Source organism: Malus domestica, chromosome 12 (assembly GCF_042453785.1).
Source record: "Malus domestica chromosome 12, GDT2T_hap1".
Taxonomy (NCBI): Eukaryota; Viridiplantae; Streptophyta; class Magnoliopsida; order Rosales; family Rosaceae; genus Malus; species Malus domestica.
Window position 1 is genome coordinate 12,086,401 of NC_091672.1, and position 25,702 is coordinate 12,112,102.

General features: G+C 39.2%; 2 protein-coding genes across 3 annotated transcripts; one reads left to right on the plus strand and one right to left on the minus strand.

Moving 5' to 3' along the window:
• The first annotated feature begins 4,422 nt into the window (after nucleotides 1-4,422).
• LOC139189815 (uncharacterized) lies at nucleotides 4,423-5,049 on the plus strand. Its single transcript, XM_070809047.1, has one exon. The coding sequence runs from the start codon at nucleotides 4,423-4,425 to the stop codon at nucleotides 5,047-5,049; it is 627 nt and encodes a 208-aa protein (XP_070665148.1).
• A 6,299-nt stretch (nucleotides 5,050-11,348) lies between these two features.
• LOC103413646 (hydroxymethylglutaryl-CoA lyase, mitochondrial-like) lies at nucleotides 11,349-22,657 on the minus strand. Of its 2 annotated transcripts, none has more exons than XM_029090696.2 (8): nucleotides 22,486-22,657; nucleotides 22,193-22,372; nucleotides 21,905-22,096; nucleotides 21,498-21,578; nucleotides 21,248-21,411; nucleotides 20,483-20,619; nucleotides 12,745-12,860; nucleotides 11,349-11,949 (listed from the first exon to the last, which is right to left on the minus strand). In XM_029090696.2, the coding sequence occupies exons 2-8, from the start codon at nucleotides 22,304-22,306 to the stop codon at nucleotides 11,701-11,703; spliced, it is 1,053 nt and encodes a 350-aa protein (XP_028946529.1). In that variant the 5' UTR covers nucleotides 22,307-22,372; nucleotides 22,486-22,657; the 3' UTR covers nucleotides 11,349-11,700. The 2 variants fall into 2 exon arrangements, with proteins under 2 accessions (XP_028946529.1, XP_028946528.1); XM_029090695.2 differs by having other exon boundaries at nucleotides 21,905-22,099; nucleotides 22,486-22,629.
• Between the last annotated feature and the right edge of the window lie 3,045 nt (nucleotides 22,658-25,702).

Here is a 25,702-nt window from a genome sequence, read left to right on the forward strand (position 1 = left end):
CAAGGCTATCTTAATAATGTTATATGGGAATTAAATCTCAAATGTTGAAGATTTAAGAAAGCATTTTCCTATGTGATAGGAAATCACTTTCATAACCCTTATAATGAATGTGTCATAAAATCGCAAAAGGGACACATGTGTTGACTTGTGAAGTAGATATCCAAAGGTGAAGAAACCACTGAGTTTATCACTTTAAGATATTACTATATCCCAGGATCAGAACCAAAGCAACTGATAGAGTATTATTGCCTTTAAGAAAGAAACATCAGAGTGGGACTCTGGAAGCGTGCATTCACTTAGGTTGTTAACCAAAGTGAAAATAAGCCATTTTAACAAATGGAACTTCATGATGGATGAAGTACTAATCATATGAATGAATTGTTAGTATTGTACTACAATGGTCTCAAGCTTGGAGCAAAGTTTGTATAAAGTATACAAACGAAATATATGTAGATATATAAGTTTTAGAAACTGCTTCAAAAGGTGTTTTGAATGAAAGGGGTTCTTTTAGAACCCATGATTGAATCCAAACCATAAGGTCGTTAGTAGAGTACTACGACGTAATGGGGCGATAGCTCAAGCCATGGAATCAAGGTCTCATCAAAGTATTCGAACACATTAAATAGACATCATCAAATGTCTTGGAAACATTTGATAAGTAAATCCCTTATAATAAAAGAGATTAATACATAACCAAGTTAACCTACGAGCATAAACTCTCTCGACAAGATGTATAAGATACACTAGTGATTGACTTTAGTGCAAGTGGGAGATTGTTGGAAATATGCCCTGAAAGTCAATCTTTGGAAGAAATCTTTCAGGACAAATGAATCGATGTATGGATGATTCTTATACATCAAATGGCAAAGATACTAATTAGGACTATCTCAATAAACGATATATGTCCTGAATAGTGAATCAATGGACAATGGATCGATTGAAGAAGTAATCTAATGATGTTAGACTACAGAGACCTTCTTCACATAACCATTATGTCCAAAAGGTTCCTGGTCATTGGATTGTCGGAGGGATACTGACAATGCTTAGACCAGTACATGCTGTGTCCGCTTCAATTGGAAGGATGGAAAGTCTCAACCCATTCGTGTTGTGACACTAAGACAAGTATGTAGGTGTTCATTAAGGGAATGAGTTCACTGAATACAATCGAATCAGAGTACTTGCATGGAGGTCTACTCACATGTCAAGCAAGTAACTCAAATGGTTGGAATAATGTAAGTAATCCTTTGACCTGAGGCATCGTCGTTGTCTTGTGGTTAAGTACTTAATCTTTGATTATGTCAAAGTCACTCTATCAGAATGTCAACGGCATAGTTGGGGTTAAGCCACTTAGTCATGAAGGCAAGTGTATGCGCAACAAGGAATCTCTAATCCTTGATAAGAGAGGAAGAATACTCTAAGATATGATTCGGGAATCTTCGGCCGAAGTATCGAGCGTAATAAAGGAAAGCGTTCCTATACGACTCAATTGGATCATATAAGAAGGAATAATCACATTAGGGGTTTGACATGATATATCCATACCCTAATGATGTGATTGAGAGTATTGTATTAGAGAATGATTGAATTACATTGTAATTCCAACTGACTAGGTTCTCCGAATAAACTTCTACAATAGCTTGGGTAGCTATGACATATGGTTAAATGTCACTCATAGCTTGTGAGTTCTTCTAGATGATTAAATGTAGTCGTCAAAGAAGAAAGGTGAATTAAAATGAAGTTTTAATTCACTAAGTGATTGAATTAAATATGAGCAATTGGATTGATGCCAATCACCTCACTGCCTTGCTAATTAGAACCTAAAAGGTTGTTCACCAATACACTATTGTAGTGAGTAACTAATGGATGATGGAAACAATTAATTGGATTAATTATGTGTTGTGATTAATTTAGAAAAGTCTAAAGAAATCATAAAAGCGATAAAGATCGTTTTGGGCTTAAAGAAACGTTCAGGTTTAATTAGGCCCATTGGGCCTAAACCCATTGGGCTTTTATTCAAGCATTGGATGATTTGAAATAATAAAAGCCCAAAGCCCAAAAACAACACAAAGGGGCCGGCCACTTTAGGTGAGGAAAGGTGAGATATTTAGTCAAGTTGTTGACTAGGTTTCTTTTGTCTATATAAAGAACTTTATAGAGATAAAGTTCATTAGGGTTTTTGTGAGTTTTGAACAACAAAAGAGGCAAAAGAAAATAGCTCTCTTGAACCAGAAAGGCCGGCCACCATAAGGGGATTTTTACTAACATCTCTTACACCCCTTTGGTTATTCCTTCATCCTTCTCACTACACTAGTGGGTGAGGATCTTTAGAAGTTTCCTACTTTGGGAACTTGAAGAGAACCTAGGAGCACTCATTGTAACAAAGTGGAGGAGGCAAGGAGGGAAGCTAGGCTCAAGGATTTCAAGGAGCAAAGGGCTTGGAGGTGGTCCATCCTTGGTCTCAAGTCTAGATCAAGAGGTATAAGACTAACCTTCACTTTGTTCTTGATTCTAAAAATTGTTTTGATGCATTATATATAAACCTATGAACCTTGAAGGGGATTTGCATGACTATAGCTTTGATAATATGTTATAAATGCTTCCGCTGCTTTCGTATATTAAATTTGATTTGTATATGCATGATAGTCATTATGAAATCCCATTCAAGAATCTCATAATTTTCCCTTCAGGTTTGTCATTGTTTTTATTGATGATATTCTGGTATACTCTAAGTCGAAAGCAGACCATATTCGACATCTTAACTTGGTGCTAAAGAAATTGAGGGAACATCAGTTGTATGCCAAGTTCAGTAAATGTCAGTTCTGGTTGAATCAAGTGGCATTCTTGGGACATGTAGTATCAGCACAAGGAATTTAAGTTGATCCTCAAAAGATAGCAGCAGTGGAGAATTGGGAACAACCACAAACCGTCACCGAGGTACAGAGTTTTCTTGGTTTAGCAGGTTACTATCGACGGTTTGTTCAAGATTTCTCTATGATTGCTTTACCACTGACGAAGTTAACCAAGAAGGATGTTAAGTTTGTTTGGGATGAGAATTGTGAGCAAAGTTTCCAGCAGCTGAAACATTGCCTCACTCACGCTCCAGTATTGGTACTTCCTGACGATAGTGGTAACTATGAGATTTACAGTGATGCTTCATTGAATGGTTTGGGATGTGTCTTGATGCAGCATAACAGAGTGATCGCCTATGCTTCTCGATAGTTGAAGATTCATGAAAGGAATTATCCTACTCACGATCTTGAGTTGGCAGCCATTGTTTTTGCTCTGAAGATTTGGAGGCATTATCTATATGGCGAGAAATGTAAGATCTTCACCGATCATAAAAGTCTTCAGTATCTTTTCACTCATCATGATTTTAATCTTCGTCAGCGAAGGTGGATGGAGTTGCTAAGTGACTATGACTGCACTATTGAGTATCACCCGAGTCGTGCAAATGTGGTAGCCGATGCACTGAGTAGGAAACCTCAAGGTCGACTTAATGCCTTGTATGCTTATCGTGTTCCTCTTCTTGCAGATTTGAGAGCTACTGGAGTAAAGTTGGAAATAGAAGAGTGAATAGAAGCTTTTCTTGCTAGTTTTCAAGTCAGACCAGTTTTGATTGATCGTGTACTTGAAGCTCAGTTGGTTGATGAGGAGATTCAAGAATTGATTCAGTTGAGAAGTGAAGGGAAAAAGAAATACCTCAGGATTCGGGAGTCAGATGGCATGCTTATGCAAGAGAACAGAATGTATGTGCCGAATAACGAGGAGCTAAAGAAAGAAATTTTGGATGAAGCACATTGTTCAGCTTATGCGATGCACCCAGGAGGAACCAAGATGTATCATACCATTCGCCCATTTTATTATTGGCCAGGTATGAAAAGGGAAATTGCTGAGTACGTAAGTAGATGTATTGTTTGTCAGCAAGTCAAAGCAGAAAGGAAGAAGCCTTTTGGTCGGATGCAACCACTTCCCGTTCCTCAGTGGAAATGGGAAAATATCACTATGGACTTTGTGTATAAGCTTCCTCGTACTCAGAATTGATTTGATGGCGTTTGGGTGATTGTAGATCGGCTTACCAAATCAACACACTTCATTCCTGTGAGGGAAAAGTATCTTCTGAATAAATTGGCTAAGTTGTTCATCACGAAGATTGTAAAGTATCATGGCGTTCCAGTGAATATTATTTCTGATCAAGATCCAAGATTTACTTCTAAGTTTTGGATAGCTTTTCAGGAAGCTCTTGGTACGAAATTACTTTACAGTACTGCTTATCATCCTCAGACAGATGGACAATCAGAGAGGACTATTCAGACGTTGGAGGATATGTTGAGATCTTCAGTGTTGCAGTTTGGTGATTCTTGGCATGATCGCCTGGATTTGATGGAATTTGCCTACAACAATAGTTTTCATTCAAGCATTGGTATGTCACCATTTGAGGCACTTTATGGTAGAGCTTGTCGTACGCCATTGTGTTGGTCAGAGGTGGGTGAAAGAGTGCTAGAGGGCCCAGAGATTGTGGATGAGCCTACTCAAAATGTTCAGGTGATTAAGGCTAACCTAAAAGCGGCCCAAGATCGACAAAAGAGTATAGCAGATAGACATGCTACTGATCGAGTTTATGACGTGGGTAATTTGGTGTTCTTGAAGTTGTCACCTTGGAGAGGTGTAGTACGGTTTGGAAAGAGAGGCAAGCTAAGTCCTAGATATATAGGACCATATGAGATCACTGAGAGGATTGGTGAAGTTGCTTACAGATTGGAGTTGCTTCTGGAGTTATCTAAGGTTCATAATGTATTTCATGTCTCGATGCTTCGACATTATGTTTCAAACCCTTTGCATGTGATTCCTCCTCAACATTTGGAAATTAATCCGGATTTGACGTATGATGAGGAACCAGTCACTATCTTGGATTGGAAAGACAAGGTTCTAAAGAATAAGACGGTGAGTTTGGTGAAAGTATTGTGGAAGAACCACTCAGTAGAAGAAGCTACTTGGGAGACAGAAGATCGAATGAGAGAGATGTATCCGAGGTTATTTTATGAGTATTAAGTGGTTTGATTGGTTGTATGAATTTCGAGGATGAAATTCTATAAGGAGGGAAGATTGTCACAGCCCGTCCCGAGATTTGATTTATCGAGGACGTGAAATGACGGGATTACCCTTAGTGGGTACTAAGGTATGTGTGTGTGACATATAATTGGTTTAAAACATACATTCCTAAATCCCTGGAAATGAATTATGTTTGATTTAATAAAGTGATATGTATGTTTGTGTGGCTAGGGTTGTGAGTTGGACTTGTTTTTTTTTTTGGACGGACCACAAAACACACATTCAGGACAACCCTTTCCTTCCCTCTTCCCCGTGCTATCTCTCTCATCTCCGTTCAGTCTCCCTCTCACTCTCGAAACCGTACGGACACACTCACCCTCGAGCCTACAAGCACGGATCGAAGATTGTGAAGGTACCATCGTGCTCGTGAGGACTATACGAACTCAACCACACCCATTTCAGGTAAGAAATCTTTTGATTTCACGTCGAAATCACAAGCACCGATTTTGGCACTGTTCATGAACTTTGTGTTGGTTGATTTTTAGGACAATCCAAGCTCGTAGTGAGCTTTAGGAGGTTCTCACGAAGCTCGGGGACGTTCGTTTGGAAGTTTTGGACGTCGGGATCACTATGTTCGAGGGTGGCCGATTTTGGGTGAAATTTCCCGACGTGATTTTGAAGGTTTTGGAAGTTTTTAAAGGTATAGATCCCTTCCCCTCTTAATTTAGAGCTCGTAGGTGAAAATTTCATGAAAAATGGTGAAGAATTGAGTGAGAAAGGTCGAGTTGCAGGTTTCCGGCGCCGACGACACTGTGCCGGCGACGCGAGGAAGAAGAAGATGCGCGTGGGGGCGCGTAGGTCCGTGCCACCCACGGCGCGTGGAGGCGCGTGACAAGCCCATAAATTATTTTAAAAATTTGTCGACTTCCGTGACGTCGAGTAGGTCACTGTGGTATATTCATATACCCGATTTGAGCACCGTATGAGAAGTTATTACGAATTGTTGGTTATATGCTTTAAAATAACGTTTTTATAGTTATTTCGCATATAGGTGACACCTATCCCGAGGACGAGCGCATCCAGGGACGTCACGGGGGTTACGACCCTTCGACTTATCAGTGAGTGGGCAGTATTTCTGTTTATACCTATATACTATTGATATGTTTCCCAGAAATTGAGTTTGAACAAAAATACGTTTTCAAATGCCATGCATGCATGATATGAGTTATATGAATTGATAATTGATGCATATATATATGTGAATTGGTGTTATTGACGCACAGGTGAGTATCAGGTGAGTTTATGTTATTCATGTGCATTGTTGATATGTATTATGTTGATAGCTCATAACCTGCAATCATGGTGTTAGTGCTTATATTATTCACCTCGCATCGCACGCTCACCTTGGATCCAAGTAGGTGCATGTTGTACAGACCATAAGAGGGTTCCGACATGTCGTACAGACCATGAGAGGGTTCCGACATGTCGTACAGACCATGAGAGGGTTCCGACTGATAGGTGACCTTAGATTGTGTACACAGATGTTTGATGAGAGAAGCACTAGAGCGTATTATTATTACACCATCCTTATCGTACAGACTACTTTAGGTAGTTCTGATGTATATGCAGTGTAGTGCCGTACAGGTCACCGAGGTGACTCTGGATGGATTTGATGTTGAGCTATAGAATTAACCGTACAGGATCAACTGCAGGGTCTCTGGTTAATTCATTATTTCACCTGTTACATTGATGTATCATTCATTCTGTTTTTGAAAGTTTTTAACATGGCATACTTTCTGGTTTTGAAGAAAGATTGACGATTTGAGATAAATGAAAAGTATTATGCTAGTATGCTATTTTCTGGGAAAGTATACAGGTTTTACAGCGAGGGGTTAGAAATGTTTTAAATGAAAGGTTTTCGAAAAGTTTTGTTTTACTGACCCACTCAATTTTGTTTTGCGCCCCTCCAGGTTCTAGTTAGCAGTTGGTGGCTCACGAGGTTTCTTCGGCGTTCTGACAGACTCTCCTAATGTAGGACTCACCTGCGGGTGTTGTAACTTAATTATAGTCCTACTTGACTGCACCTAGTTCTTAAGCTCTATTTATGTGTGTGTTCACACTTTAACTCTCTCTAGCATGCTTTTGGTTATTCTTGCTAGTAGTTGGTTTTATTCTTTCGTAATTCTCTTATTTTGCTTCCGCACCGCACTTATGGTTACGTCACGCTCACGTGACGGCCAGCATGCCTTGACTAGGATCGGGGTGTGTCATCTTTGCTCTTGGAGATTTGGGGTCCAGATTATCGGGTAAGGGCTCATCATGGTATTTAATTTGATACTCAAATGAATGGAGATATGAATGATTTGAATGCTAATCACATAAGGATAGATGTTGGTGGCCTTGTATCTCTAGCTGTTGGTAATCTTTCTAGGGAAGTGTTATTAGCACTCCAAAAATCTCATTCTACACTCCTCACAAGTGTATTTTTCTTTCCAAATATAGAAAGTTTGGAGTGTATAATGATATTTTTGGAGTGCCAATAACAATTCCATCTTTCTAAATTGAATTTGATGCTCAATAGTGGAGAAAAGTTGAAATGTTGGATCGACTACGATGCTACTTCGAAATGATTGGAGATTAGGCTAGGCAAAACGGACGGATCAAGGTCTATAATCCGATTAAAAACACCGATAGGTGAATTGCGATGCTATGGAGAGAGGAAGGAGAAATTTTTTTTAATTAATTTTATTTTTAAATAAAAAATTAATAATCTATTAGTTATTAATATTTTTTTATTGTAGTTAGAAAAGGAGTGGGCCTCACTCTTACCACGTCATCATTTAACAGCAAATTGAGAAAAAATTTAACAGAAGTCTGACATTGCAACGAATTCATAAGATAAGGTATAACATTGCAATGTTTAAAACATAAGGTATGTGATTGTGGTTCGACCCATAATTAAGACAGTTTTGTGTAATTTACCTTTTTTAATGTAAATTCTAAGTTTATTTCTTTTATCAACGATATTAATTTAACTATTGGGCGTAGTGAAAAAAATGAAAATGTTACTGGAATCTCCCATGAAAAAGGTTTACTACCTTGTGTGATTCAAATATAATTATGAGAAATACTTCACTCTAAAAATTCGAGGAGAAATTCCTACACATAAATAGTTTGTGATTAAAATTGTTCATACTATAAAATTATTAAGTAAAGAACTTTGCAAAAAATCATTAAATATGAGATCGTTTAGTTATCTAACTACATAAAAACAAATTATCAAAATCAATAAAAGTATTACGATGTGTCTACCTATTTGTTACGATTGAATGACTAAACGTCATTTTAATATAGTTTTTGCAGTACATAGTATGTTATAAAACAAACAGACCCAATCATAGCACAAAGTTAGTGTGCGATAAAACCAAGTACGTCTGTATAATCAGTGTGCGATGATAGCAGCTATTTTAAGCCATGGTTAATGCTAAGGGAATCAAATTTTGTAAACTAAACAATATGATTGTTAATGACTGAATTATTACTTAAATTATTTCTCAACACATTATTTAGTTTGCAAATTTCGTTTAAAATTTTAGTTTAAAATTTTGGTCTCTCTAACATTATCCTTAGGCCATATTCTGATCAGAAATATTAATGATAACTTGTTTAGACTCGGGTCGAGTTTGTCCAAGGCTATCCGTCAATCTTAATTTCATTGTCTACAATGATTAAGGGGCAGGCCCCATGCTTCCTTACTTATTAGGGATTAGAATTTAGTTTATCATAAATAGAGAGTTTAGTTATTCAGTGGAAATTAAGTTAGTCAAAATGTAGTTTTTACGAGTTATGTAGCCGTTTCGGTAATTTGTAGTCTTCTCTTTCACTTTAATTAAATTTTATATTTCGTTTGTTCGTCGTGTACTCTGATTTTGAACTTTGTGTTAGAGCAGATTTGATCATTTAGGGTTTAATCTGCTTTGGTTTGATATCAATTTGTTGATCTACCTAGTTTCGGTTCGTGAAAAATGTCAATTTTTTGGTTTGGTTCGGTCTTGATTAGGCTTTCGTTTTCGTTCTCATTCTAGTCAATCTTATTAGGATTTGGGTTTGTTGGACCTTGTTAGGGTACCAGCCGCACAGAGGAAGAATGATAGGATAAAAGGATAAAAGACGAAGGAAAACTAAAGGATTAATTCAATTCATAGCCACAAAGGAAAAACAAAGGGGTTATATATACCCATATAAGCCAAGTCAGACAAAGGACTTAGGCCCCGTTTGGGATTGAGGTGATTTTAAAAAAAACCACTGTGAAAAAAAGCTGAGGGTCATTTTTGTGTTTGGTAAACTGAAAAAAAAGGGCTTATTTTGGAAGCTGCTGTGAGAATAAGCTGAAAATCAAAGGAAAAGCTGAAGCTGCTATTTGCTGCTTTGAAAAAAAGCCAGTTTTTTCAAAGCACATGGAGCTACAGTGCTCCTTTAATGAAAAGACACACTATCATCCTGCTTTTTTTTCCAAAAGCACTTTCACAAAAAAGTTTACCAAACACTCTACTGGCTTTATTTCACAGCCGCTTATTCTCACAGCACAGCCGCTTATTCTCACAGCAATTTTTTTTCAAAGCACAGCAATACCAAACCAGCCCTTAGTAACCCTAGTGCTCAGTCACCACGTAACAACTACTGCAATTACAACAGGATAAGGAAATATCTGAGTTAAAGTAAGGTCCTATCAGGCGCCCCCCCCCCCCCCTACAACGAGCCTGTCACCAGGCGACAAACTCAGGAAAGTAGGCCGATATAGAATTTGCATCCTTCCATGTCGCGTCATGCTTTGGAAGGCCTTCCCATTTGATTAACCAGCGACTGACCGTGCGATTGGCACGCTTTGATCATACCCCTCTGTTCAAGGGGCCATATGAAGGTACCATCCGAGGATATTGGAGGCAGAGTTGGAGATGACACAGTATGAGTAGCAATCTTGGGTTTGAGCAAAGACACGTGAAAGGTAGGATGAATGCGGGACTGAGGAGGAAGGTCCAATGTGTAAGCAACCTGCCCAACACGAGCCAGGACCTGGAAGAGACCATGGTAGCGAGGGGCCAGTTTTGGACAGTGTTTTGGACATTGAAGTGTGCGATATAGTTGAAGCTTGAGGAAAACCCTATCCCCAATTCGAAAAGTCCTTTCAGACCGATGTTTGTCAGCTTGTTGGTGAATTCTGTGTTGTGCCAGTGCTCACGTAAATGCTTGAGCAAGGCATCGCCATCCCAAAGAGTGACATCTACGAGATGAACCAGGGAGGAACCTAGAAGATACATCACTGTGGGAGGAAGGTAACCATAAACTGCTTGGAAAGGTGTCAGTTGAATGGCAGACTGGAAGGTGGTATTGTACGACCACTTTGCCCAAGGCAGCCACTGAATCTAGTCACAGTTTGTCCATCACAAGGCTGCGCAAGTAGTGTTCCAGGGTGCGATTTGGCCCTCCTGTTTGCCCATCGGATTGTGGGCGATATGCTGAGCTCTTGCAAAGAGTGGTATTTTGCTGCTTAAAGAAGGTAACCCAGAATTCACTGATAAAAATAGGAACCTAAACGATCAAAAATTAAAGTTGTTTGGGGGAGAGAGAGGTCAGTGAGCACCGTATACAAAACTGCCTTTCTGTCATCCTTTATGGTTACAACAAACGATCAAAAATTGAGAGAGACAAAGTTCCGGACCCGCAACTCGACGGCGGTCAACGAGGAGGGGTGGACGCTGCTTTCAACAGCAACATCATATAACCCCTCTATATTTTACGTCAAACCCAATCCAACGCTGGATACTCCTCCCGACGTCGTCCAAGGCACAATCCCCATGCATTCAATAATTTTATCTCAACACCCATTTTTTCTTTAGAGCAAATTGGAATATATATTCTTTAAAAAATAATAATGTAGAGATAAAATTGTTGGGTTCAAATAAAATTTTCCCATGATCTCAATTGTTGGCTTGCATCGACTCAAACATTCATATTGTTGAGTTCCTGGAGTTCAAGTGTAATATTTTCAGTGTTCATTCAAAGTAATGGATATTGTTTCAATTTGCAAACCCTTGTTTATTTTCCTCTCTCCATTCCTCTTTGACTTAACAATCCAAATGCCAAATATAAATAGTGAATATGAATGTACATAAGCAAAAAAAAAGTGTGAAGATCACTTAAAAACAACCATTGTCACTTTCTGGGAGTCCTTAATGGCCCTTTTGGTGAGCAGGATGAGATTGAGCCTTAAGAGATAGCAGGGACTTGAAAGACAGAACTTGTAATTCACTTATATGGATAGGTTTGGTAACCCACTCTATTTTAGATTTATAACCCATCATGTCTAGTCTTGTCCATCTCACATTTTGACCCAACAAACAACGAACTAGACTCAAGTCCAATTTAATTGGTCACAATTTATCCCAACCAAGCCACCAAAGAGGCCCCAAGTCTCCATCTAGTCCTCTTCAATTCTCTAATTTGATTCACCTCACATTTCAATTGCACAAATGTACTTGTATCAATACATCGCACACCACCAAAACAACTTAAAGTGAATCCCCCTCTTTATTTCAGGTATAAAGTAAATTTGGGGCGAAACACATAGACTTACACAATAGTGGTGGTACCTCATAGCTTTGAGGCAGGAGCTGCGACTTTACTCAAGGCAACTGCCGTCTTTGAACCAGATGAGCGCCCCAAGTGCTTACTGATATAGTCCCCAGCCAACATGAGCTTTTTAAGATCTACATTGGTCTTCACTCCAAGTCCATTAAGCATGTACACAACATCTTCCGTGGCAACATTTCCGGAAGCTCCCTTAGCATACGGACAACCCCCAAGACCTGATACTGAAGAATCCACTGTGCTGATTCCTATCTGCCAATATAATAAATGTCTTTGCAATTATATTACCCTTTTTATTGCATGCAATTCTAGTATCCTAAACATTAAGATTCGTCGGAATTCTAAAAGTATAGTCCACAGAACCATGTAATCACAAGAATGGGAATCAGTTTGGTGATTTTTAGAATTGTTCATTGTTTCCTTGGGAACCAACTTAATGTGTTGAAGTGCCGATAAATCTATTATCTTTCGTTTGAGTTCAGAGTCCAAATATTGCTCAATTTCTCAAGTTTGAGTTTATATTTTGGATTATGTACCTTCACGAGCTCCATTTGCTTATTTTGATGTTCATCACGCTCTACTGTGAGAAGCTCAGGACTACGTAGATGACTTCCAATCCAATATTGCATGCCCGTACCAACCTCATTGAGCTTGTTATCACTTCATTTTAGCAACTATGTCATACTTGCAAACTAGTCCTCTCAGACCATTGAGTTGGCAAGGGCGTATTAAGTACCCTCCTTGTCCCTTAATAAGTGCCAAATGTACTTTGTCATACTTGCCTTTTAGATTTTCAATATCTATTATTAAGGAATACACTTTGCTACACCTATTAATTAAGTCTTTGCACTTTCCTGCATGAATTCTGAAAACCTTTCAAACAAGAACTGTTTATTGTATAGGGATAATCGGGGTCAAAAATTTCAAGACAAACACAATTAGCCTGAAGACTAACACTTTAATTTTGTCTGCTCGAATCATATTAAAAATTACAACTACCTACATATTATTTAATTTCCTGCTAAATTCAAAAGCAATCTGGATTACCTGGAGTGACGCTAGTATGTTTGAAAGAGCTTGCCCATAAGTATCGTGAAAATGGACAGCAAGCTTGTCAGTCGGGACCACGTCAATAACAGCTTCAAGCATTGGAATGACAGTACCTGGAGAGGGAAAAAACCCATAGAAGTTAACACACAAAATACATGGTTAACCTTACGGTTTATGGTAGCTCAATCATGTATATGCAAGCGGAGCACTAACTAAACAAAATTAGGAAATTTAGTTTTGGTCACAATTTTATGTTCTATTTTTCTTAATGGGAAATGCAGTAACCATATTCAACGTACTATGTCTAAACAGTGGTGTTCTATGTTTAATTACTTTTGGCCTAATTTTAAAACATAAAAGCGGATGAGACCTTTTTTAAAATTATAAGAATAATATTAGTTAAACATATATAATTGCCATTCAACCGTAAAACAAACAATTCAACCAAACCATCAAACTTAAATAGAAACAAAACAAGTATAATAAAAAAGAAATTAGGAAAAGAACAAATCTACTTCACTCATTCTAGTCTCTTCCCCCGCATCATTAAGATAACAATGCAAACTACCATCACAATCATTGGACTTACAAAGAGAGTTTCTGAAGTTTTTACAGTTAGGACCTTTAGACATCTTTCGGGGAAGTTTTATTTTATGCTTTCAAAGTGTTAGTTTATCCCAGAAAGCATAATCCTGGACGAATACACCTCAGCCAAATAGTGTATGCTATATGGAATAAATGCTAAAATGAGTCTCGTCAAGAAGTGAACGGCACTCCACGACCCGAGCCTCAGGTTGCACATTTTGTGCGATTTTTGGTCTTGAACTTCTAGTTTGCCTTTTAAACTTTGTACAAAAACCAACAACAACAACAACAACAACAAAGCCTTTTCCCACTAAGTGGGGTCGGCTATATGAATCCTAGAACGCCATTGCGCTCGGTTTTGTGTCATGTCCTCCGTTAGAACCAAGTACTCTAAGTCTTTTCTTAGAGTCTCTTCCAAAGTTTTCCTAGGTCTTCCTCTACCCCTTTGGCCCTAAACCTCTGTCCCGTAGTCACATCTTCGAACCGGAGCGTCAGTAGGCCTTCTTTGCACATGTCCAAATCACCGGAACCGATTTTCTCTCATCTTTCCTTCAATTTCGGCCACTCCTACTTTACCTCGAATATCCTCATTTCCAATCTTATCATTTCTTGTGTGCCCACACATCCCACGAAGCATCCTCGTCTCCGCCACACCCATTTTGTGTACGTGTTGATGCTTCACCGCCCAACATTCTGAGTCATACAACATCGCTGGCCTTATTGCCGTCCTATAAAATTTTCCCTTGAGCTTCAGTGGCCTACGACGGTCACACAACCTGCCGGATGCACTCTTACACTTCATCTATCCAACTTCTATTCTATGGTTGAGATCTCTCTCTAATTCTCCGTTCTCTTGCACGATATATCCTAGGTAGCGAAAACGGTCGCTTTTTGTGATCTTCGCTAGATTGCTCCGATCATTAGTGTGGATAAGTATATAAATGGATATAGATAGGAAAGCAAACACAAGATGTACGTGGTTCACCCAGATTGGCTACGTCCACGGAATAGAGGAGTTCTCATTAATTGTGAAGGGTTTACACAAGTACATAGGTTCAAGCTTTCCTTTAGTGAGTACAGGTGAATGATTTAGTACAAATGACATTAGGAAATATTGTGGGAGAATGATCTCGTAATCACGAAACTTCTAAGTATCGGAATGTGGTATCGTCTTGACTTGCCTTATCTGTCTCATAGGTAGATGTGGCATCTTCTCTGGAAGTACTCTTTCTCCATCCAGGGGTGGTATCTTTAACTGGTGGAGATGCACAAGGTAATGTATCAATTTCACTTGAAGCTTACTTGTAGTTTCAGGCTTGGTCAAGCACGATACAAACCATGTAGTAGGAGTCCCTCAAGTTGCCGAGCTAGGGGATTTGCTGAAAGAGGTGACAGACAAGGTAAGCAATCAGAGCTCCGGCTGATTGTTCACATTCTCCCTATCTTGCAGGCAGCATGAAGGATAAAGAGAAGAAAAATAAGAAGAGATGATATGGGATACTTTTGCTTTTGAAGAAGTAACTTTCCACAGACTTATTCTTGAACTGAGCTGGAGGGTTTTCTGGTTTCCTCCAGAGTATAAGGCCGACTGAAGAATTTGAGGGTCAAAACAAGTCCATCAAATCTAGAGTACGTTTGACCCTACTGATATGGGATACTTTTGCTTTGACAGAGTAATGGATGTATCGGCACGTGTGCTGTTACGCTTGTCTCCACATGCTTCCTTGTATCCTTCTCACTTGCCCTATCTGTTCCTCAGGCAGATGCGGTATCTTCCCTGGAAGCATAAGATGTTGAAGATGAGTACTCGAGAGCAATGCCAGGTAAGTAAGTTCCAGGCAGTCAGTTCCTGGCTGGAAGCTTGATTCCAAGTGCTGACTGATTGCTCTCTTTCTCCTTGTCTTGCAGGTAAGAACAAGGCCAAAGGAAAAGACAGGGAAAAAGCATGATATGGGATACTCTTGCTTTTAACCCTGATGATATGAGATATTCTTGCTCTAGTATAACTTGTTTGCAGAGGTATTATCGGGGGGAAAGAGAGCTGAATATTTCGAAAGGCTTCGTTGAGAGTGCCCTCTCATATATGAGGAAGGGTTGAGCATTTTTGCAGGTCTGTTTGTCCGTTGGGGATGGAGGTTGACATATATAGGAGTCTCCTTAACAACAAGTAATAATGCTATTCCTTTACCCTGTCAGAGCACTTTGAAAAAGTGGTCTGTGGTATGTGGAAAGCTGATGTTGCGTGTGAAGATTACAGACAGCTTTATCCAAGGAGATCCGGCTCTTGTAGTTGGGAAAGTGTTGCCTCTTCGGTTTTCGAACAAGCAATCCTATCAGGGATCTGGCTCTCGAGATTCGGAGAACGATGTCTCTTCGATTTTTGAGAAAGCAATCATTCTGGGGGTCTGGCTCTCGAGATTCGGAGAGCGGTGTCTCTTCGATTTTTGGGAAAGTAATCATGTTGGGAGTCTGGCTCTCGAGATTCGGAGGGCGGTGCCTCTTCGATTTTGGAGCAAGCAATCTTGTTGGGAGTGTTTTCTCGAATGTGAGTAAAGGTTGGGCATGTTTGCTAGTCTACCTTGCCACGAAGCACAGAGGTTGACACACAGGGACTTTCCAATTATCCAGCAATGGTACTGTTCCTTTACCCTCTCTTCGATTTTTGAGAAAGTAGTCATGTTGGGAGTCTGGCTCTCGAGATTCGGAGGACGGTGCCTCTTCGATTTTGGAGCAAGCAATCTTGTTGGGAGTGTTTTCTCGAATGTGAGTAAAGGTTGGGCATGTTTGCTAGTCTACCTTGCCACGAAGCACAGAGGTTGACACACAGGGACTTTCCAATTATCCAGCAGTGATACTGTTCCTTTACCCTTGTGGGTAATAATATGGGGTAGCTAGACCTTCAAAATTTATGTGTCTAAACTTTGTTAGTGCTGTTTCTTTTACCCGTCTTGGTCAGAGCGATGTAGTGGAAGCTGCAAGCTTCACGTGCTCAACTTTGGCAGAGAACTTTGGCAAAGTTATCTGTGATACACGAGCTACTATTGCGTGTGGGAAGTGGGTGATTGAACAGTAAGACTCATGTGCTTTCTACTTCACCAGAAGTCTTCGACAGAATGCCCATAATTTCCGCAAAGCTGAGTGTGCGTGTGACAGGTGCTGCCAAGGCTGGAAAAGTAGGTGCCTCTTCGATTTCTGAGATCGGCCCTCGTGGTCTCTGAGCAGCCCAACTTTTGAGAAAGCAAGCGCCTCTTCGATTTCTGAGATCGGCCTTCGTGGTCTTTGAGCAGCCCAACTTTTGAGAAAGCAGACGCCTCTTCGATTTCTGAGATCGACCCTCGTGGTCTCTGAGCAGCCCAGCTTTTGAGAAAGCAAACGCCTCTTCGATTTCTGAGCAGGCGCCTCTTCGATTTCTGAAGCTCCGTCGAGTGCAGATTTTTATAGGGGCTGGCATTAAGTTCCAAAGCACACTTGAATCTCCACCAGTAGAAGCTCCATTCTTACACTTCTAAGATCTTGATTTGTTCGACCTCTTCTCTCTTCAACACCTTTGAAAATGTCTGGCCCTTCCGACCGTCGTTTTGACTTGAACCTTGTTGAAGAGGCAGCCCCGCCTTCTCCAGACAACATATGGCGCCCATCCTTCGTCTCCCCTACTGGTCCTCTTACCGTTGGGGATTCCGTTATGAAGAATGATATGACCGCTGCGGTGGTGGCCAGGAACCTTCTCACTCCCAAAGATAACAGACTACTTTCCAAACGATCTGATGAGTTAGCTGTTAAGGATTCTCTGGCTCTCAGTGTTCAGTGTGCAGGTTCTGTGTCTAATATGGCCCAACGCCTATTTGCTCGAACCCGCCAAGTTGAATCATTGGCGGTTGAAGTGATGAGTCTCAAACAGGAGATTAGAGGGCTCAAGCATGAGAATAAACAGTTGCACCGTCTCGCACATGACTATGCTACAAACATGAAGAGGAAGCTGGACCAGATGAAGGAATCTGATGGTCAGGTTTTACTTGATCATCAGAGATTTGTGGGTTTGTTCCAAAGGCATTTATTGCCTTCGTCTTCTGGGGCTGTACCGCGTAATGAAGCTCCAAATGATCAACCTCTGATGCCTCCTCCTTCTAGGGTTCTGTCCAGTACTGATGCTCCGAATGATCCCCCTCCGGTGCCTTCTCTTTCTGGGGCTCTACCGACTGCTGCGACTTCTCCTAAGCAACCTTTGTGAAGGCTCTCTCTTGTTTGTTTATTTTGACTCATGTATATGTACATATTTGTAGCTTATCGGGGATATCAATAAATATGCTTTCCTTCATTTCAACGTATTGTGTTAAATACACCAAAGCCTTCTTCGCTAAGTTCTTTGAATTTTCTTTTGTTGGAGCTTTGTGAGTGGAGCATGTAGGTTGAGGTAGTGTTCCCTTAATTTCCTGAGTGAGGAAAACTTCTCGGTTGGAGACTTGGAAAATCCAAGTCACTGAGTGGGATCGGCTACATGAATCTTAGAACGCCATTGTGCTCGGTTCTGTGTCATGTCCTTCGTTAGATCCAAGTACTCTAAGTCTTTTCTTAGAGTCTCTTCCAAAGTTTTCCTAGGTCTTCCTCTACCCCTTCGGCCCTGAACCTCTATCCCATAGTCGCATCTTCTAATCGGAGCGTCAGTAGGCCTTCTTTGCACATGTCCAAACCACCGTAACCGATTTTCTCTCATCTTTCCTTCAATTTCTGCTACTCCTACTTTACCCCGGATATCCTCATTCCTAATCTTATCCTTTCTCGTGTGCCCACACATCCAACGAAGCATCCTCATCTCCGCTACACCCATTTTGTGTACGTGTTGATGCTTCACCGCCCAACATTCTGTGCCATACAGCATCGCCGGCCTTATTGCCGTCCTATAAAATTTTCCCTTGAGCTTCAATGGCATACGGCGGTCACACAACACGCCGGATGCACTCTTCCACTTCATCCATCCAGCTTGTATTCTATGGTTGAGATCTCCATCTAATTCTCCGTTTTTTTGCAAGATAGATCCTAGGTAACGAAAACGATCGCTCTTTGGTATTTCTTGATCACCGATCCTCACCCCTAACTCGTTTTGGCCTCCATTTGCACTGAACTTGCACTCCATATATTCTGTCTTTGATCGGCTTAGGCGAAGACCTTTAGATTCCAACACTTCTTTCCAAAGGTTAAGCTTTGCATTTACCCCTTCCTGAGTTTCATCTATCAACACTATATCGTCTGCGAAAAGCATACACCAAGGAATATCATCTTGAATATGTCCTGTTAACTCATCCATTACCAACGCAAAAAGGTAAGGACTTAAGGATGAGCCTTGATGTAATCCTACAGTTATGGGAAAGCTTTCAGTTTGTCCTTCATGAGTTCTTACGGCAGTCTTTGCTCCTTCATACATATCCTTTATAGCTTGGATATATGCTACTCGTACTCCTTTCTTCTCTAAAATCCTCCAAAGAATGTCTCTTGGGACCCTATCGTACGCTTTCTCCAAATCTATAAAGACCATGTGTAAATCCTTTTTCCCATCTCTATATCTTTCCATCAATCTTCGTAAGAGATAGATTGCCTCCATGGTTGAGCGCCCTGGCATGAACCCGAATTGGTTGTCCGAAACCCGTGTCTCTTGCCTCAATCTATGCTCAATGACTTTCTCCCAGAGCTTCATTGTATGACTCATTAGCTTAATACCCCTATAGTTCATGCAATTTTGTACGTCGCCCTTATTCTTGTAGATAGGCACTAAAGTGCTCGTTCGCCACTCATTTGGCATATTCTTCGTTTTCAAAATCCTATTGAAAAGGTCAGTGAGCCATGTTATACCTGTCTCTCCCAAAACTTTCCACACTTCGATTGGTATCTCATCTGGGCCTATTGCTTTTCTTTGCTTCATCTTCTTCAAAGCTACAACCACTTCTTCCTTCCGGATTCGACGATAAAAAGAGTAGTTTCTACACTCTTCTGAGTTACTCAACTCCCCTAAAGAAGCACTCCTTTCATGTCCTTCATTGAAAAGATTATGAAAATAACCTCTCCATCTGTCTTTAACCGCATTCTCTGTAGCAAGAACTTTTCCATCCTCATCCTTGATGCACCTCACTTGGTTTAGGTCCCTTGTCTTCTTTTCCCTTGCTCTAGCTAGTTTATAGATATCCAACTCTCCTTCTTTGGTATCTAGTCGTTTATACATATCGTCGTAAGCCGCTAACTTAGCTTCTCTCACAGCTTTCTTCGCCTCTTGCTTCGCTTTTCTATACCTTTCACCATTTTCATCAGTCCTATCCTTGTATAAGGCTTTACAACATTCCTTCTTAGCCTTCACCTTTGTTTGTACCTCCTCATTCCACCACCAAGATTCCTTTTGGTGTGGGGCAAAGCCCTTGGACTCTCCTAATACCTCTTTTGCTACTTTTCGGATACAACTAGCCATGGAATCCCACATTTGGCTAGCTTCCCCCTCTCTATCCCACACACACTGGGTGATTACTTTCTCTTTGAAAATAAGAAAAATTATAATCTGATTGGTTCCTAGTATTGAGAATAGGGTTTTTACCTAAATGAAACTAGCCCAAGAAAAATTAATTTTCCCAAAGTCAACAATGCCCGATCATTGGCTGGAAACCCCACATAGCATGAAAGTTTAGAAAGTTTCTTTTTTTCTCCCATTTTGATCAATATGCTAAGAAAGTATTTAGGATGGCATAAGGAAATACTAAAGGACCACAGGTACATGTTCAAATAAAAGCTAAATACAATGCAGTCAATTGTCGGGCTGTGTCCTTAACTTGAAAATATTCAAGTGCGACACACAAATTAATAAATATTTTATCTTTCTGGATTCTGGTTAAAGAAACTAGCAGTCGTCACAGTCTGGCTGCATCTTGAGCATATTTGTATTTTCTACATTATAAAGTATATCACATACTTTTGCTAGTCTAGTTTGAAGAGTTACTCATGGAGTTGGATAGATTCAACATTGTGCACTTTTAAACTCAACCAAGTGATTGTAAGCTACAATATGAAGGTCTAATTGCATTCAATATCAAATAGTGTCTGAGAATAAGTTCAACAAGAGCAAAGGCATGACAACCAACTAAATCAACAAAAAAAAAGGTGGCACTAAAATGACCTGGAGTACCGACACCAATTGTATCACCAAGAGAAATTTCTGAGCAACCCATATCATAAAGTTCTTTCGCCACATATGCTACTTGTGATGGGGATATCTTTCCTTCCACCGGACACCCCACAACACACGATATATATCTGAAAGGCATTATATTGGAATATTGCTCAGAAACTATATAATTTTACTTCTGTTTGATCCATAAGCAGTGTCCATAAATTAAAAACGTCACCATTTGAAATTCAAAAGTTGTCCCCACAAACATAAGCAATGTGTAACAATTTGATATTATAGACAATACTGAGTAAGAAAAGGAGAAAGAATATCATGAACATTGGGAGTTTATACTTTTGGATCAGGCAGTGAAAATCAAGCACAGAAAAAATTTGGAGGCAATGTAGGTGGCAATGACAGAATGGGCTAGAGACAAAAATCGTCATTGGCCAACTCTAAGAATAACAAGAAATTGTGCGAAGTGGTCCCCGGAGAAAAATAAATAAATAAATGAAATAGTCTGCTTCTTAATACTAGAAATCTCTTCTTCAAATAGTCCCTTAAAATGATACTTGAAAGAAAAAGAATTTAAAGACTACCCCATTCATATTTGAAACTGTTTATTATTAATTTAATATAAGCATACCAAAAGATAATAGAAATTAAATAGGTTCATATAAAAATATTATTAAAAAGAAAGTAATTTAGTTCCGGTGGGAATGAGAAGAACCCAAACCCCTTTCCCCCAACTACCAAAGGAGTTAGAATATATACCCACGAACAGGAATTGAAAGCTTTCTGGCAGCAATAGAAACGTCACTATATCGAACGAGACTATCTTCAATACTGCAATTTATATTTGATTTTGAGAAAGATTCAGAAGCTGAGGCAAATATGGCAACTTCCTTTGCACCAGCAGCAACAGCTGTCTCAAATCCCTATAAGAAGCTAGATCATGATATGAATTAGTAACGTATCTTGTTATCAGTTTATAATGGTATCCTTTTCACTAGAAAATGCTTACTTTAAGATTAGGGGTTAGGACGGGAAATCTAGCACCTTCAATATTCCGAATAGCGGCCATTACATCTTTTGCATCTACCAGCTGAAATTGAAAGATGAGCAAGACAGGGAAGAAAGTCAGCCATGAAAACCCATAGCCAATGAAGAATAATTTTAAAGATGCTTCAGAGATTCCTTTGACAAATGAAAACTTGTTAGGGTTTCAAGGTGGTGCAACGGAACTACACAAACCATATGAAACAAGAAAAAAAAACAAAGAGAAAAGCATTAGAAAACAAAGAATTGATTGATTTCTCAGAAGCGGCAGACGCGAAACAACCACAGAAGAACAACATTTGTCCAATGTATAATTGAATATGCTATATAATGTGAATTGATGGGAGCAGAGACAAAATGTTGAAAGTTAACCTGAGGAACCCATTTTGGGGAGACAAAACTTGTAGGCTCGACAACAGGCAAGCCAGAAGAAACAAGCATTTGAATCAATTGAACCTTGACAGCGGTAGGAACAATGTGCTTCTCATTCTGCAGTCCATCCCTCGGACCAACTTCTACAATCTTTACAAATTCCGGAATGTCTTTTAAAACCCGATGCTGCTGCTGCTGGGATCATACAAATTAATTACGACAAAGAACGAATTAAGAGAAGGGTGTAATTGTTATCATATGGAAAAGAGACGGAGACAGAGGCATTACAGTGCTGAAATTACGACTTGACAAATAGGAAGCCTCAACATTCCCCCCACCGAATCCTGCTAGTGTTCCCTTCACATTCCTCGTTTGTCTTGACAACTTATGCAAACCAAACATTGCACTTGCAGGCAGGCAGCCACCACTCTCAATCGCAATCGCAAACTCAATCTCAATCCACAAACCCTAGCATTTTGATCAAACCATGTCAATGATATTTACAAAAATAATAATATTACTCCTAAAATTTCCCAACGAATTGATATATTGATATTAAAATTGAATTGATAGCCGCTAACCTCAATGACGACAGTTTTCCGGGAACGGGCACAGTCGCCGTCGCCGGTACGAGATTGATCTTGTATTGTGTAATTTGTGTGCGGGCGCACAGGAGGAGGAGATAACGGTAGGGAGGGTCATGAGGGTAATACGGTAAAACTATACGGCTTCCGACCAAAAGGACAAAATCAAATAGATAGTGTTATGCGAAATTTTATTTGAATCCATCAAACATCTTTTTACACTCAATTTATTTTTTTCATCCATATTTTTTTTTATTAAAGAATTAATCTCTATTTAAACCCAAATTTATTAGCTAAACTATCCTCTCAAATCCAATTCAAAATGTTAAGTTATCTTTAAATACATTATCTTTATAAAATAACATGTAATTGAATTTTTTTTTAAAGAGGCGTCATTGCCCCACCCCCTTCTTACCACTAGCATTTCCATGGCTACTTTTTTTTTCTTTCTGTTATCAAACCCAGACATTTGTCTTTTTTCTTTCTACTGATGTGCATAAGCAACAAATCAAACAATTCATCCCTATATATTTATCAACAAGGAAGGAAGTTTATAATATAAGAACATTGGTAAGAAATTTTTCCTTAGAATTTTTCAATTGCAGAAAGTTTAACAAATCATTCAAGATTGATGAAAAAATTGAAAACCAAATACTCATCTTCTAAACTTTAAAAAAAATTGAAATCAAACGAACAAAATATTCATAAATTGAGTCATACCTTATTTGGAAGATCAAAACTTCAAAATCACCATCCATCAATTAAACTAAACATGGTGAATACCAAAAATATACATGACAATATTTGGGAATTTCTTCAATATTCATTAATCTCCAAAGTGGAGTATATATAGGAGTTACAATTGGTATTACATATGTACTTCACCAATGTGTGACAATAAACTACTATTTACACTTTAACTAATATATAACTAGGAACACTCTCTCTCAAGTTGGTGCAAAGATATCACGCATGCCTAACTTGTCAAGCAAGTTGAAAAACATACTATTAGACACAGCCTTAGTAAGAACATCAGCAAGTTGATCTTCATATCCCACAAACGGAAACATAATAATTCCAACATCCAATTTTTTCTTGATGAAATGTTGATCAATCTCCACATGTTTTGTTCGATCATGTTGCACTAGATTATGAGCAATCTCAATAGCAGCCTTGTTATCACAATGAAGTTTCATAGCACCCTTGAGTTTAATCCTAAGATCTTTCAACAATTTTTTCAACCACAACAACACATATACATCATGAGACATACCACGAAACTCAGCTTCTGCACTTGACCTAGCCACCACTTTTTGTTTCTTGCTTCTCCAAGTAACTAAATTACCACCCATAAACATAAAGTATCCAGATGTAGATCGCCGATCAGTGATAGAACCTACCCAATCTGCGTCTGTATACCTTTTGACATTCAAATGACCATTCTTGGAGAAAAACAAGCATCTGCCAAGAGCCATCTTCAAGTACCTCAAAATATGGGTTACTACATCCATATAAGCTTCACTAGGTGAGTGCATAAATTGACTTACCACACTAACTGCATAAGCAATATCAGGGCGAGTGTGAGACAAATAAATTAATCTCCTCACAAGCCTCTGATATCGTTACTTATGAGTAGGAACTTGATTTGGAAATAAACCCAGACGATGATTCTGCTCAATCGAAGTATCAAAAGGTTTGCAATCTAACATACCTGTTTCAGCTAATAAATCAAGAACATACTTCCGTTGAGACAAAAAAATATTATGCTTGGATCGTGCAACCTCAATTCCAAGAAAATACTTCAATTCACTTAATTATTTCATCTCAAATTCAATAGCTAGGTACTTTTGAAGACGTTGTATCTCCTTCTGATCATCACCAGTCACTATCATGTCATAAACATAAATAATCAATGCAGTTAGCTTACCATTTTGTCGCTTTAAAAACAAAGTATGATCTGAATGACTCTGGATATACCCAAACTTCTTCATTGAACCTGTAAACCTCCTAAACCATGCTCTAGGAGATTGTTTCAAACCATACAAAACCTTTCGTAACTTGTATATAACACATTTTCCAAGAGATGTTTCAATACCAGGTGAGAGATCCATATAAACTTCCTCCATGAAGGAAAACATTCTTAACATCAAACTGCAACAGAGGTCAATCATGGTTTTCTACTAACGACAGAATAACATGCATAGTATTAAGTTTGGCAACAAGATCAAAAGTCTCATGATAGTCCACCTCATAGGTTTGAGTATAATCCTTAGCAACTAATCTAGCTTTATACCGGTCAATAGAACCATCTGCTTTATGCTTAATAGTAAACACTCATCTACATGCAACTGTTTTCTTCCCGTTTGGTAAAGGAACCAAATCCCAAGTAGAATTCTTTTCCAAAGCTTCCATCTTAACCTTCATGGCATTAACCCACTTAGGGTCAGGCAAAGTATCTTGCAATTTTGTTGGAATTGATACACTAGATAGCTAACAAGTGTAAGATGCATATGGTTTGGACAAACGATGAGTAGACACATAATTGTTGATAGGATATTTGGCTTTGGCATGCATATCAGTCTCATATTGTATTTTAGGTTTTCCACGATTAGCTCGTGGAGATAACTGATAAGTAGAAAAATCGTCAGAATTTACCTCATGTATGCCACCATCTTGTATCAAACTGTTAGAATAATCATCATTGGATGAACCATCATCAGGCAACTCGTTAGACATACCAGCAGCAGGCAACCGATCATCAGAAGGTAATTCGTCAAACATACTAACAGACAACTCGCTGGGCACATCTGATCTATCGTCAGTAGAAATAGTTCCGAGAATGACTGGTGACCCATCACTATCTGTAGCCGACTGATCAGTATCACGCAATATAATAGGTTATGTTCCCAACTTTTCCTGTAACACATCATTCATACAATCTCTTCAAATCTGCACTTCACTCCCCCTCTTCCCCTGAAGTAGAGAGTCGAAAGAGGGCTTCACAAAATACGAAACTTCCTCGTGGAAGGTGACATCCATGGTAATATAAGTTTTTTGAGTCGGATGATGATAACACTTATAGCCTTTTTTATTGTTAACATACCCAATAAAGGCACATCAAAGAGCACATGCATCAAGTTTACTCCGCTGATGAGAGTAGACATGCACATACGCAATACACCTAAACAATTTAAGAGGAAGCTTTGATACAAAA

Coding starts and splice junctions, on each gene's coding strand:
- LOC139189815 (XM_070809047.1), top strand. CDS start 4,423: ATGTCACCATTTGAGGCACTTTATGGTAGAGCTTGTCGTACGCCATTG.
- LOC103413646 (XM_029090695.2), bottom strand. CDS start 22,306: ATGTTTGGTTTGCATAAGTTGTCAAGACAAACGAGGAATGTGAAGGGA. Junction 21,579..21,904: donor CCCCAAAATGGGTTCCTCAG/GTTAACTTTCAA, acceptor TTTCAATTTCAG/CTGGTAGATGCAAAAGATGT. Junction 11,950..12,744: donor ACATACTAGCGTCACTCCAG/GTAATCCAGATT, acceptor TTATATTGGCAG/ATAGGAATCAGCACAGTGGA.